General features: G+C 36.2%; 1 protein-coding gene across 2 annotated transcripts in view; it reads left to right on the top strand.

Annotated features, from left to right (window-relative positions):
- The window catches only part of mapkbp1 (mitogen-activated protein kinase binding protein 1), a 119810-nt gene that overhangs the window by 45781 nt on the left and 58229 nt on the right, over positions 1 to 15800 (top strand). For both annotated transcript variants that reach the window (XM_056477701.1, XM_056477700.1), the window contains exons 4-7: positions 1505 to 1562; positions 10367 to 10537; positions 11796 to 11933; positions 12331 to 12513. In XM_056477701.1, the coding sequence (XP_056333676.1) occupies positions 1505 to 1562; positions 10367 to 10537; positions 11796 to 11933; positions 12331 to 12513 (550 nt within the window). The remainder of the gene's footprint in view (positions 1 to 1504; positions 1563 to 10366; positions 10538 to 11795; positions 11934 to 12330; positions 12514 to 15800) is intronic.

Raw genomic sequence — 15800 nt, 5'->3', positions numbered from 1 at the left:
TAGCGTTAAACAGTCGTTTGTGTATAGACTCTCCTATCACAAAATGCGGCCAAAAAAATCATACATGACGGTAATAGTTTGATTAAGGTGTTTACATTCGGAGAGCAGCATTTACAACCGATCTGTTTACATTCGGAGAGCAGCATTTACAACCGATCTTCTTCGGCAGCATTTACAACCGATAGAGTACTGCTGATGATACTAACTTTACCTCTGATTAAACATAAACAAAAAACACTGATCACACACTTACCAAATCTGTAGAGACAGGACAATCAACTCCAACTGGAACTGCGTCTTTTTTTAAAAGAAGACGAGCAGCAAATCCGGATTTCAACATTTCCAGATGCGGAAAGCTCTCGGGTAAAAATGTTCATTACAAACATATTTTTGTCGCGTGTTAGCAGACCACTGTTCCACACGTGAGTCCAGCTGCAAAACAAAACCTTCGTTGCGGCACAACACTGATGACCCATGTTTCCGAACAATTCTTCTTCTTCCATTTGTTTTAATTACGGTTGGCAACACAACTTGGCGTCTTTCTGCCATCTGAACACTGTAACAGGTAAAAACGTCTTCGAAGCTAAGCTATCATGCATATTAATGAAGTTGCACCTCATACACAATAGAGCACGCTGATTGGTTCTTTCTCATTTCTTATTACTGCTGAAAACTCAAAGACGTCACGTTGTACCGTGCGGTACCGGCCAGTCTCCACACTGGAATTCACACAATGATAGCATGGCCGTGACGTAACTTAAATTTTTTTTCAAACCAGAAGAATGAATTTGCTCGAAATAACGCAAAAACAACAAATTTTCACTTTTTTTGTGACATATATGTGTCCTAATAGTGTTTTATGCAGCGTGGGACACATATATGACTGTCAACATCTCAAAACATGTGTTTTGGTGTTTTTTGACCCTTCAAAGTTTGATTTAAAGACTTAACTAGATTAACTAGGCAGGTTAGGATTATTAGGCAAGTCATTGCTTAATGATGGTTTGTTCTGTAGACAATCTAAAAATATATTGCTTAAGTTGTCTAATAATATTGACCTTAAAATGGTTTTAAAAAATCTAAACTGCTTTTATTCTAGCCAAAATAAACCAAATAAGACTTTCTCCAGAAGAAAAAATATTATAGGAAATACTGTGAAAAACTCCTTGCTCTGTTAAACATCATTTAGGAAATCACAGGAGGGCGAATCATTTTGACTTCAACTGTAAATCTAGAAGGAGACTTCCAAAAACCAATGTATGAATATTCTAAACAGCATAACAGATGCAATTTAAGCACTTTTATTCTTAACCATTGGTAGACTTTGAAAACAGTGATTAATTTAACCGAACAGATAGTCGTATTTCACACTCACACCAATCATTGATCTAATGCCGCAGTGTCAGGACGCTCAAACATTTAATCATCATCATAGGAAGTCTGAGAGGAAGTCTCTAAACTTACACCATCTTAAATATTTCCTTCCACTCTCTCATTTTTACAGGAAGACCATCACTACAGTCTCCTTTTCTCCGGATGGCAAATATGTGGTCACAGGCGAGGTGGGTGTTCAATTCCTTAACATATCTGTATTTTGTGGTTAAATCAGACGATCTAGAAGGAAGTCAGGAGCTCTGGTGCTATCTTTCATACTTTGATAAGACCATATGACTGGGCTGTATGAAAATAAAGTTCTCTATCTTCTCTATAGTCCCTGTGGGAAGTAACTATCAGCGTAATCTGTCTGTTGTCACAATGGAGTCAAGTACAGACAAATGTGATGACTATTGCTTTCCTTCCGCAATTCTGCAGCACAAACGTTTGGATTAGAGGGATTTACTGCTTTGACTGCAGTATATAAATCCTGCTAAAGCATGCAAGTTATGTCCCGATTTAAAGACAATGCAGACACAAAGTCTTGCAGGCTTTGAAGTAAACCTAAATGACTTGTTTAAAAAGGTATAGTGAACAGGAGAATAAAAGTATTTTAAAGAATAAAATTTTGCTTTGGTATAAAGACAACATGAAACATTATTTGGCAAATTACAAAGTGAAACAACATATACTATATAATATTACCAAGATTTTTCTTAGATTTTTTTTTTCTCCATTTTTAGTGTTTTGGTCTACTAGATTAATGTTATTAATTAATAATTGCTTGCATGTTGTCAGAATTTTTTTTTTTTACACACACACACACACACACACACACACACACACGCACACACACACACACACACACACACACACACACACACATGAAATTTCAGTTTATTTTGAGACAGTTTTTAAAGTGTACATTTTAATTTAATTTTACATTTTTTTATTTATTTAATTGAATTTAATAGTATTTTAATTAATTTAATTTATATAAGGGCGACGCAGTGGCGCAGTAAGTAGTGCCGTCGCCTCACAGCAAGAAGGTTGCCGGTTCGAGTCTCGGCTTGTTCTGTTGGCGTTTCTGTGTGGAGTTTGCATGTTCTCCCTGCGTTCGCGTGGGTTTCCTCTAGGTGCTCTGGTTTCCCACACAGTCCAAAGACATGTGGTCTAGGTGAATTGGGTAGGCTAAATTGTCCGTAGTGTATGAGTGTGAGTGAGTGTGTATAGATGTTTCCCAGTGATGGGTTACGGTTGGAAGGGCATCCGCAGTGTAAAAACATGTGCTGGATAAGTTGGTTCGTTCCGCTGTGGTGACCCCGGACTAATAAAGGGACTAAATGAAAATAAAGAAAAAGAAAATGAATGGATAAATTAATTTATATTATGTTTTAATATTTTATTCCTAATTTTAATTGTATTAAAATTTTATATAAATTTTATTTTTAATAGTATTTTTATTTATTTTAAATAAATTTTTAATTTTAATTGTTTTATTTAATTTAATTTTAATTAATTTTCTTTTATTTTCTTTTATTTATTTTTACAATTTTGATTATATGTCTGTCAATGTCTGCTGTAAAGTAACAAATTACAAATACTCAAACTACAGTAATTGAGTAGTTTTTCTCAGGAATTGTAATTTAGTTAGTAGTTTTAAAAAATGTGTACTTTTACTTGGCCTTGAGAATCAGAATCAGAATCAGAAAGAGCTTTATTGCCAGGTATGTTCACACATACTAGGAATTTGTTTTCGTGACAGAGCTTCTACCGTGCAACAGGATTACAGAGACAGGACAAAAAACAGATAATAAATATATTTTAAAAAAATAGAAGTAAGTAGTGAGTGCAAATATACAGATTGACAAGTGTATGTACGTGTTTATTACTATATACAACGTTATATGTGCAGCTGTTATGTGCAAATTGGCATGTAAAGTGTGTTGTTAAATAAGTGTATATGTGTATAAAAGTGTATAGCAAGTAGTGATGTTGGTTTCGCAATTATTATCATCAAGTGTTCATACGATGGATTGCCTGAGGGAAGAAACTGTTTCTGTGTCGGGCTGTTCTGGTGCGCAGTGCTCTGTAGCGTCGACCAGAATGTAAAAGTTCAAAGAGGCAGTGTGCTGGGTGTGAGGGGTCCAGAGTGATTTTGGCAGCCCTTCTGCTCGCTCTGGATAAGTACAGTTCTTGGGGAGTAGGAAGGGTTGTACCAGGGATTCGCTCAGCAGTCCGAACTATTCGACGTAGTCTTTTGAGGTCGTATTTAGTAGCTGAGCTAAACCAGACAGTTATTGATGTGCAGATGACTGATTCAATGATGGAGGTGTAGAACTGTTTCAGCAGCTCCTTTGGGAGGTTAAACTTCCTCAGCTGACGAAGAAAGTACAGCCTCTGTTGAGCTTTTTTGACAATGGAGTCAATGTGAGTGTCCCACTTCAGGTCCTGAGAGATGGTGGTGCCCAGGAACCTGAATGACTCCACTGCTGCCATAATGCTGTCCATGATGCTCAGTGGGAGGAGAGCAGGGGGGTTTCTCCTGAAGTCCACTATCATCTCCACTGTTTTGAGCGTGTTGAGATCCAGGTTGTTGTGGCTACACCAGAAGCCAACTCCTTAACCTCCTGTCTGTAAGCAGACTCGTCACCGTCCTGAATGAGGCCGATAAGTGTGGTGTCGTCTGCAAACTTCAAGAGCTTCACAGAGGAGTCCTTTGAAGTGCAGTCATTCGTGTACAGGGAGAAGAGCAGTGGGGAGAGGACACACCCCTGGGGGGCGCCAGTGCTGATTGTGCGGATGCTAGATGAGAATTTTCCCAGCTTCACCAGCTGCTGCCTGTCCGTTAGGAAGCTGTTGATCCACTGACAGACAGAGGTGGGCACAGAGAGCTGAGTTAATTTGGGCAGGAGAAGTTTTGGGATGATAGTGTTAAACGCCGAGCTGTAGTCAACAAACAAGATCCTCACATAGGTCCCTGGTCTGTCTAGGTGTTGCAGAGCATAATGCAGTCCCATATTTACTGCATCATCCACAGACCTGTTTGCTCTGTAGGCAAACTGAAGAGAGTCCAGTGAGGGTTCAGTGATGTCCTTCAGGTGGGCCAGCACCAGTTTTTCAAAAGACTTCATGACCACAGATGTTAGTGCCACTGGTCTGTAGTCATTTAGTCCTGTAAGTTTGGATTTCTTTGGGATGGGGATGATGGTAGAGCGTTTGAGGCAGGAGGGCACTTCACACAGCTCCAGTAATCTGTTGAAGATCAGGGTGAAGATGGGGGCCAGTTGGTCAGCACAGGATTTTAAACAGGCTGGTGTTATAAAATCTGGGCCTGGTGCTTTTTTCCTCTTCTGTTTCTGGAAGACCTGGCGCACCTCCTCTTCGTTAAACTGTAGGGCAGGTATGGGGGAGGCAGGGGGTGGTGGAGGTGTTAATGGTGGCGTGAAGAGCAGTTCAGAGTGGGTGTGGGGAGTTTTCTCAAACCGGCAGTAAAACTCATTCAGGTCGTTTGCAAGTCGTTCATTGTCTACAGTGCTGGGGGATGGTGTCTTGTAGTTTGTGATGTTTTTCAAACTTTTCCACACAGATGCTGAGTCGCTGGAAGAGAACTGACTCCTTAGTTTCTCAGAATAGTTCCTTTTTGCGACTCTGATCGAATGTACATTTTTATTGCAGTATTGGTACTTTTACTCACTTCTTTACTTCAACCTTGTTACAATCTTAAAGATGGTCAGTCAAGGGTTAAGGAGAGTAACTTTAACACAATATCAACAAGTGAGGGACAAAATACCAAGTAATGCAATACCAAATACCACTAAATGCAATAAAGTGAGTTTATTTACAAAGGTAGTGATAATAATAAGTGCAAAAATATGTATATAGAAGGAATAATAAATACTTACAAGAATAAATTGAAAATTACAGACAACAAATGGGACATAAAATGTTTGAACAGATAGATGAGACGCGGGCGGCGTCCAAACAATAGAAATAAATATAACAAAACAATCTATTCTATCGGCCCAACCTCTACCCTAACTATCCAAAAGCAAAATACATCAGTTATTGAACAGAAAATCTTCGCGTCTATTACGCACTTACTAACCTACGCTAATATAAGAGAAAAAACAAAAGTACAGCGGGTGGAGCACGCTCCTACCTACTGTGTCTAACAAAAGTGATATTCAAAGCTACGTGTGCACAATGTATGTCGTATGAGAAAGAAATAAAAACAAAAATAAAAATTACAGGAATAAAAACATCAGTGATGCGCTTACACACACACACACACACACACACACACACACACACACACACACACGCACACACACACACACACACACACACACACACACACACACATCTAGATTAATATAAATGAATCACTGTAAATATACTGATTGTTATTGTTTTTATTACTGTTTTATCCTAAAATGTTGATTGTTAAATGAACAGTTTATTCTGATCTATTATTATTTTTGTATTGATTTGTTTGAATAATATGATATGTTGAATAATAACATGGTATATTGAATATTAATGTGATATATTGAATAATGTGATGTATTGTTGATATTTTATTTAATTATTATATATAAATATAATTTTTAGTTATTTATTTTTTTAGTACTACTATTTACTGTGTTTACTGTTTTTTATTATATATGTATACTTTTATTTTACTTTTTATGTAAACTTTAAAACTGCTTTGGCAATACATTTGTAACATTAGTCATGCCAATAAAGCAACAATTGAATTGAATTGAGAGAGAGAGAGAGCGAGTGAGAGAGCGAGCGACAGAGAAACTAGCGAAAGGAAAAATAATAATAATCACACAACACAGGAATGTAACAAACCTGCAGTCACTACTTTATTTGTTCTTGTCTATGGGGATTAGAAAAATCAGTTCTGTGATTCCTGTCCAATCAAATCACACATAGAAGGTAAATCGCATCATAATGAAGATCTCAAGACATGGGCGATTTATAATTGCAGCAAACTGTTCGGAAACACTAAAAGTGTCTAAGAAGACGTTCAAAATCTTTAAACGCATTGACCCTAGATGCATGTCACTGATGAGAAGATGACGGATGTTTACTGTATGTTGACCAAAATGGCCTTCAAGACCCAGCAGGCATAGGACGTCAACATGACTTCAATTTGATGTTGTACCCCAACATCATGGGGACATTGCATTTTGTTTGGAAATGAAAATCAGGTTGACATCAGAACCCAACATCAGGCCGACGTCAATGTCCAACGTCCAACCTAGAATTAACCCAATATTAACGTCTAATGATGTTACGCCTTGGTGTTGTGTGGACGTTACCACTATGATGTCTATCAGATGTTGGATTTTGGTTGCCATACCTGACAAATAAATGTCAGTATTTAACATCGTGAGGTTGGTTGAAGACGTTGGCTCCACGTTGATTTTGGTCACTTTCTAACACAACCTAAAATCGACCAAATATCAACGTCATTTGACGTCGTTTTTGGACATCAAAATAATGTTGTCCTTAGACGTTGACTAGACATTAAATTTTGGTCACCTGACGACCTAAATCTAACCTAATATTAACGTCTTATGATGTTGTGTGCCTGCTGGGCAATAATTTAAATCCCTATAGAATGTTACGTTTACACACATCCACAAATTACATGTAAACACATCAGCTTTTTACAGCGTAACACTCACTACTCTTGAGTACTTTTGAAAGGTCTACTTTTTACATTTACATTTAGTCATTTAGCAGACGCTTTTATCCAAAGCGACTTACAAATGAGGACAAGGGAGCAGTTTACACAACTATAAGAGCAGCAGTGAACAAGTGCTATAGACAAGTTTCAGGTGTGTAAAGTCTAAGAAGCAAAGCATTAGTAATGTTGTTTTTTTTTTTTTTTTTTTTTTCTTGAGAGAGAGAGAGAGAGAGCACAGTTAGTGGTATAGCCAGAGAGGCAGTTATAGATTAGGAAGGAAAGTGGAGACTAAACAGTTGCGTTTTTAGTCGTTTCTTGAAGACAGCAAGTGACTCTGCTGTTCTGATGTAGTTAGGGAGTTCATTCCACCAACTGGGCAGATTGAATGCGAGAGTTCGGGAAAGTGATTTCTTCCCTCTTTGGGATGGAACCACGAGGCGATGTTCATTCACAGAACGCAAGTTTCTGGAGGGCACATAAATCTGCAGAAGTGAGAGCAGATAAGAGGGAGCAAAGCCAGAGGTCGCTTTGTAAGCAAACATCAGAGCTTTGAATTTGATGCGAGCAGCAACTGGTAGCCAGTGCAAACGGGTGAGTAGCGGAGTGACATGTGCTCTTTTGGGTTCATCAAAGACCACTCGTGCTGCTGCGTTCTGAAGCAGCTGAAGAGGTTTGATAGAATTAGCTGGAAGCCCGGCTAGCAGAGAGTTGCAATAGTCCAGTTTGGAGAGAACAAGAGCTTGAACAATGAGTTGAGCTGCATGTTTTTACTTATACTTCGAGTAATATTTACTACTTTTACTCTACTTGCACTACATTTTTAGGCAAGTAATGGTACTTTTACTTGAGTATGATTTTTCAGTACTCTTTCCACTACTGCTGTCAACATCTTGAAAACTGTGTTTTGGGGTTTCGTGACCCTTTAGGAATAGTCTGCATTGATGAAGTGTCCACACTTCTGGCCATTTACTCTAACACTACTGAATGGAAACCGTAGTCTGGACACTGACCAGAATGTCTAATCCTCTAAATCATGCTGGCGGCTGAATTATGTGTGTGTTTCCACATTTCTGTGTGTGTTTGAGTGGAGTTTCTTACTCCAGCATGTGAAAGTGATGTGAGTTTGGGCTTACCGGCTGCCATGGCAACAGGCGGCACCGTGCCAACCTGCACACAGACTGTGTCTGCTGTCAAAAAAAGGTGAAAGCGAGAGCGCCAAGAAAGGGCAAGCAAGAGAGCATGTAGAGAGAAAGAAAAAAAAACGTGCCTGAAGGAAGAGACAGAAACAGTCTGCTCACTGTGGTTTGACCTCTGACCTCCACTTTGGCAGGGTGAAGCTCCTGCAGCGCTGAATGCTGATCAGATGTTGGCGGTACAGTCCTGAATTAAATAAAGCAGGATGATGTTGTGTAAGATCAATCAGAATGGCTCTTGCTTAATTCCTCGTTGTTTTGCCGTGCATGATCTGTCTTGATTGGATTTGTCTGGACGTCTTTCTCTGTCAGTGGTTGTTAAAGTGTTGAACAAACAAGCATTGAGCAATTTGCGAAGGTGCTCATAATTGTGTTTGCAGTACATCAAAATAAAGATTCATAGTTCCCACAGTTATTTCTATATTATATTACATTTACATTTACATTTAGCCATTTAGCAGACGCTTTTATCCAAAGCGACTTACAAATGAGGACAAGGAAGCAATTTACACAACTATAAGAGCAGCAGTGAACAAGTGCTATAGACAAGTTTTAGGTGTGTAAAGTCTAAGAAGCTAAGCATTAGAATTTATTTATTTTATAATATTGAATAGTACAGTTGAGGTCAAAATTACCCCCCCCCCCCCCCCCAGTGATTTATTTACTTTTTAAAATATATTTTCTAATTGATGTTTTTTCTTCTAGAGAAATTTTAATTTGCTTTATTTCGCTAGAATAGAAGCAGTTTTAAAATTTTTTTAACTATTTTAATGTCAACATTATTAGCCCCCTTAAGCAATATTATTTTTTCTGATTGTCTACAGCACAAACCATCCTTATACAATGACTAGCCTAATAACCCTAACCTGCCTAGTTAACCTAATTAAGCCTTTAAATGTCACTTTAAGCTGAAAAATATTATTAACTGTCATCATGGCAAAGATAAAAGAAATCAGTTATTAGAAATGAGTTATTAAAACTATTAAGTTTAGAAATGTGTTGGAAACAATCTTCTTTCTGTAAAACAAAATATACAAGGGGGCTAATAATTCAAGAGGGCTAAATAAAAAAATACACTATGTACAAAATGTATAATCCAGAATCACAAAGCTTCAATCAAGTTCTTGAAACAGGCAGTGGTCAATAATGGGTCATTAATACAACTTTCTCTCTGGTCGGAAACACGCGATCAATCAAAGAAATAAAGCCCCCCTTTGATTTTTCTTTCTTTTTTTGATGTTTAACAGAGTAAGGACATTTTTAAGGGGTGTCTGATAATATATTTTTTTTCTGGAGAAAGTCTTATTTGATTTATTTCGGCTAGAATAAAAGCAGTTTTTAATTTTTTAAAAAACTATTTTAAGGTAATAAGGTAATAAGCATTATTAGCCCCTTTAAGCTATTTTTTTTTTTCAATAGTCTACAGAATAAACCATCGTTATACAATAACTTGCCTAATTACCCTAACCTCCCTAGTTAACCTAATTAACCTAGTTAAGCCTTTAAATGTAACTTTAAGCTGTATAGAAGTGTCTTGAAAATATCTAGTCAAATATTATTTACTGTCATCATGGCAAAGATAAAATAAATCAGTTATTAGAGATGAGTTATTAAAACTATTATGTTCAGAAATGTGTTGAAAAAATCTTTAATCTCTATATTCTATAAATCTAAAAAATCTATTTAAAATGAATTGAAATGACAATTCTTCATTTTTGGGGGGGACAATGGAGTTGTTTTATGTTCAATCCACTTAAGTAATCGATTTGTTTTAGGACAACATGGAGGAATTGTGTGGATCCCAGCATGAAAACATTTGTTTTTTGACCAACTGACATTTAAAAAAGAACAAAAGAAAGTCAAAACTATTTTACATTTTCTTTTATGTTATTTGCATGAATGTTACTCAAACACATAACAATTATAATTCCAGAAAACAGAATCTTCAAGGGGTCTTTTGATTTTTTTTTCCATAGCTGAATATAATTGTTTGTATCTAAATATCCTCTTTTGTAGATCGTAATGTGTTCATTGCTATGGTGTTGAGTGTGAAACATGCTAAAAACGCTCGTAATCTCTCTTTCTCTCCTGCTAGAGTGGTCATATGCCGGCGGTGCGTGTCTGGGACGTGGCGGAAAGGACGCAGGTGGCCGAGTTACAGGAACATAAATACGGCGTGGCGTGTGTCTCTTTCTCCCCCAACAGTAAATACATCGTCAGCGTGGGCTATCAGCACGACATGATCGTCAACGTCTGGGCCTGGAAGGTGACTAGCAATATTCATAGATAACTTTCGTTGGTAATATAGATGGCTTTCGTTTGTTTAATTCTCATATATGGTGTTTGGAAAACTGGATTCCTAAAGATAATAAGAGTGTTAAAGCGATAGTTCGCCCAAAAAATGAAAATTCATCATTTAATCACGTCACTAGTTTTAAAGCTTCACAAAAGAAGATATTTTGAAGAATGTTGGAAACCTGTAACCAATGTCTTCCATAGTATTTTTTAATGAATGTCAGTGGTTAAAGGTTTTCAGCTTTTCTCAAATATCTTCTTTTGTGTTCATCAGAATAAAGAAACTCATAAAGGTTTGCAATAAACGATATTAATTTTCATGAACGATCCCCTTAATGTATCAAAAGAAAAAGAATAAACAAGATCTATAGATTGATGGATGAATAGATTAAAAGAATGGATTGACTGATAAATTGGATGGATATATAGATGGATAGTTTCTATTATTTTGAACTTTTTTTTAGATTTAATATTTTTTATAATAAATCATTTGTGTAATTTTTATTGTTTTTGGCAATTATATTAGTTTTATTTATTTTTATTTATAGTTATTAGTAGTTTGTATTCTAATTTTTTTTTAATTTTAGATCTTTAAGTACACCTAGTGAAATGAGAAGTATTTAAGTTGATGTTTATTTTGTTTCAAGTAAAAAAGAGGTTTGTTTTAGTGAACTATAATAATCCTGTGAGACAATGTAGATTTGTAAATAAAAAGTGTTTATTGTCTATGTTAAATGCTTTTAGATTAATTTTTAAACAGTGATTTGTCAATAAATAACTCTGCATTATGCAAACTAATTACTAATTATTAAGTAATTACTATGATTTTCCTCATATAATTGTTGCATTGTAATGAATCAATAAATTAAAAATGCATGTTTTTATTGCAATTTAATGCATAAAACCAATAAACTAAAACATTAAAATATATATATTTTATTTCATTATTATAAAAATAATATAATTTATTATTATATCATTATATATATATATATATATATATATATATATATATATATATATATATATAATATATATATATATATATATATATATATATATATATATTTATATATATATATATATATATATATATATATATATATATATATATATATATATATATATATATATATATATATATATATATATATATATATATATATATTTATATATATATATATTTATATTTATTTATTTTATTTTTAATTGTCTTTTTGTACTTACAGAAAAATGTTGTGGTCGCTGCCAACAAGGTGTCCAGTAAAGTGACGGCGGTGTCTTTCTCAGATGACAGCTCGTACTTTGTTACAGCCGGAAACCGACACGTCAAGTTCTGGTATCTTGACCACACCAAATCATCCAAGGTACAAACTGCCACCCTTGACCCAATCTCAAATGCACAGTCGGTTAAGGCAACAGTTCATCCAAAAATTGTGATTAGGTCACTATTTACTCACCCTCACGTGGTTTTAAACCTTTATGGGTTTCTTTTTTTTTTTGTTGAACACAAAAGAAGATTTTGAAGAAAGCTAATAACCTGCAACTATTGACTTCCAAATACTATGGAAGTCAATGGTTACAGGTTTTCAACTTTTTTCAAACTATCTTCCTTGCGTTCAAAAGAATAAAGAAAATCCATCAGGTTTGGAACAAGTGAAGGGTGAGTAAATATGACAGAATTTAAATTTTTTTGGGGTGAATTATACCTTTATTTAATACTGTACTAAAAATCATCAGTCTCCTAATTGTTTTCACTGACAGGTGAACGCCACAGTGCCGTTATCGGGCCGCTCTGGTCTTCTAGGAGAGCTGAGGAATAACTTCTTCAGCGATGTTGCGTGTGGAAAAGGCCGGAAAGCGAGCAGTACGTTCTGCATCACTACCTCTGGGCTGCTCTGTGAGTTCAACGACAAGAGAATGCTGGACAAGTGGGTGGAGCTCAGGGTGAGTCACGAGGATGCTGATTGGCTGTTGTTGTTTTTTGGAATATCACAAATATGCATGAATGAATAGGTGCAACAGAGCTGATGCTGCGTCCCAATTCTCATACCAAATAGTATTTGAAAATAGAATTAGCATGTCCCATATCATAGTATACTGAATTTAGTATTCAGGATGGTTAACTATTTAAATATTCAAAGTGCATATCTATGCGTACTCTACTGGATAATATTAGCCACAATACACTCACCGGCCACTTTATTAGGTACACCTTACTAGTCCCTGGTTGGACCCTCTTTTGCTTTCAGAACTGCCTTAATCCTTTGTGGCATAGATTCAACAAGGTACTGGAAAGAGATTTTGGTCCATATTGACATGATAGCACTGACCAAGAAACCAGTCTGAGATTATTTGCGCTTTATGACATGGCTTGTTATCCTGCTGGAAGTAATCATCAGAAGATGGGTACATTGTGGTCATAAAGGGATGGACATGGTCAGCAACAATACTCAGGTAGGCTGTGGCGTTGAAACGATGCTCAATTGGTTCTAATGGGCCCAAAATGTGACAAGAAAATATCCTCCAAGCCATTACACCACCACCACCAACAACCTGAACCAATGATACAAGGCAAGATGGATCCATGCTTTCATGTTGTTGATGTCAAGCTCTGACCCTACCCTACCCTACCTATTCTGAAATACTGGCACCAACAACCATGCCACGTTCAAAGTCACTTAAATCCCTGTTCTTCCCCATTCTGATGCTCGGGTTGAACTGCAGTAGATCGTCTTGACCATGTCTACATTCTTAAATGCATTGAGTTGCTACCATGTGATTGACTGATTAGAAATCTGCATTAACAAGCAGTTGGACAGGTGTACCTAATAAAGTGACCTGTGAGTTTATGTTGCACATTGAGCATTAAACTACAAACGCGGGTAAAAATGTTAACAAACTACAAACATTGCTGACCTGCGAGAATGATGGTTAAGTGGAGAGGCTTTGCTAAAGTTCTTTGAATGACTGTTAAAATATTTAAATCACGTTTTCCATTGCATAACTCTGCAAACAGCTGTGGACATATCTCTGGATGATATTCTCACGGATGTCAGATTAAACAGCTGCTACTTCATTAATACAGTAGTAATTTAAATATGAACTAAAGGGCATAGGGCATGTAAACGAGCAACAAAACAGTTCATTAAATGTAGTAGTATGTCCCAAGACTTACACACTCATAAGTATGCAAGAACATACTTTTTAGACGTAGTATAAGTAGACGAATTGGGACACAGCATTAATAATTCGGTTTAATAAGTAAAAACGCTTTCAAAATCTAAACCAGTGGCTGTTAAGTGAAACAACAAGCAAATTATTGATAATGATTAATAAACATCCAGATTTGCCATCCAACCATTTGCCACAGAAAACAGTAATTGTGTAAATAAACGATCGATTTCAACGCAGCTTTGGCGGCTATCGCAATATAAGGAGGAATGCTTCAATTTCTGGAGAGCATTTGATCGGACAGAAAACCTGACAAGATGCTGAAGCACAGGGTGATGTCATCTGAAATCATTAATGCATGTTTACAAAAGCTAGAGACAGGTTTCAAGTGCATATATCTTGTGAATTAGGATTTTATAATCATGTTAATAGATTATAGATAACATTATTGCTAAATTATTCATTGCATATGCTCAAAAACTTTGGAACTTAAAAGGTTGTGAATCAAACTCACTCAAATTGAAATCTTACATTTTGCTGTTAATTAAAAAAAACAATCATGTTTCTTATAAACAACAGATTTTACAATCATCCCTGCTACTCCAAAGCTATTTTAGGCTTGAAATGTAACTTTTTGATGCTTTCTTGTTGCTTTGCTTTTAACTTTAGGCTTCATTTTTCTGTGTTTTATCTGTTAATACAGTTGAAGTCAGAATTATTAGCCCTCCGGAATTATAAACCCGCCTGTATATCCCCCCCCCCCCTGTTTAACGGAGAGATTAACACATTTATAATCATAATAATTTTAATAGCTCATTTCTAATAACTGATTTATTTTATCTTTGCCATGATGACAGTAGATAATATTTGAGTAGATATTTTTCAAGCCTAAAGGCTTAACTAGGTTAATTAAGCAAGTTATGCCGAGTTTAGACTGCACGATTTCCAAAGTAGTTACGTCAAAGATGTTTTCACACTGCATGACTATCTGGGGTAGCATTCCATCGCTGCTGTGTTTGCACTGTAAGATGGATCGGCGACAGGGGGTTTCACACTATATGACTTTACAATAGGAAAAATCGCAGACAACTTTGTCTCAGTCCACGAACTACGTCTCACAACCAAACACACGTCAGAAGTGACATGGAAACAACGCAAGGTCACATGGTATATCTTTAATTATTAACTACATAATGAAAAAGAAGCCTTTAGTGGGGTTGGAAATGGGCTTTTTTTGTTCACCTGAAAGGAATTAGCAATTTCACTTCAACTTTTCTTTCTTTTTCGACTCGGTTGTGGTATTGCTCAGATGATACGTGTGCTCCTGCCAAATTTAAACTAGTTTTTCCTTAATTTCCTGGGTCCAAATAGACCGAAAAGCAGCCCTTTTAACTTCTCCCACAACCTCCCGCTGGCCTGCAGATACCCATACTAGTGGATGCTACTCTCTTATTGGCTGTAGGTAATCGTCAATGTTATTTTCAATCAGAACACATTTCACACAGCAGGACTTTGAATCGCCGTCAGGTCCAGATATTAAGCATGCCAAATATCTGACGGGTGTTCACACTGTGTGATTGTTACTTGCGTGAACGAGCACCGAATTGCCTGTGATTTCAGGCATTTGTCTGCAATTTCTCAAAACCTGTCAGCGAGTCAAAATTGGGGCTAAAATCATGCAGTCTGAACTCGGCATTAAGGTAATTAGGCAAGTTATTGTATAACAGTGGTTTGATCTGTAGACGATCAAAAAGAAATATTGCTGAAGGGGGCTAATAATATTGAGCTTAAAATGGTGTGTAAAAAGTTAAAAACTGCTTTTATTCTAGCCTAAATAAAACAAATCAAACTTTCTCCAGAAGAAAAAATATTATAGGAAATACTGTGAAAAATTCCTTGCTCTGTTAAACATCATTTGGGAAATATTTATAAAAGGAAAACAAAATTCACAGGAGGACTAATAAATTTGACTTCAACTGTATATGGAATGGAGGGTGTTTGTGTGTTGAGGTAGAGTGTGTTAACTCTCAGTGCCGCTGCTGTTGTCATCTAATATTAGT

This window comes from Danio aesculapii, chromosome 17 (genome assembly GCF_903798145.1).
Source record: "Danio aesculapii chromosome 17, fDanAes4.1, whole genome shotgun sequence".
Classification (NCBI taxonomy): domain Eukaryota; kingdom Metazoa; phylum Chordata; class Actinopteri; order Cypriniformes; family Danionidae; genus Danio; species Danio aesculapii.
This window is presented reverse-complemented; position numbering and strand designations above follow the sequence as displayed.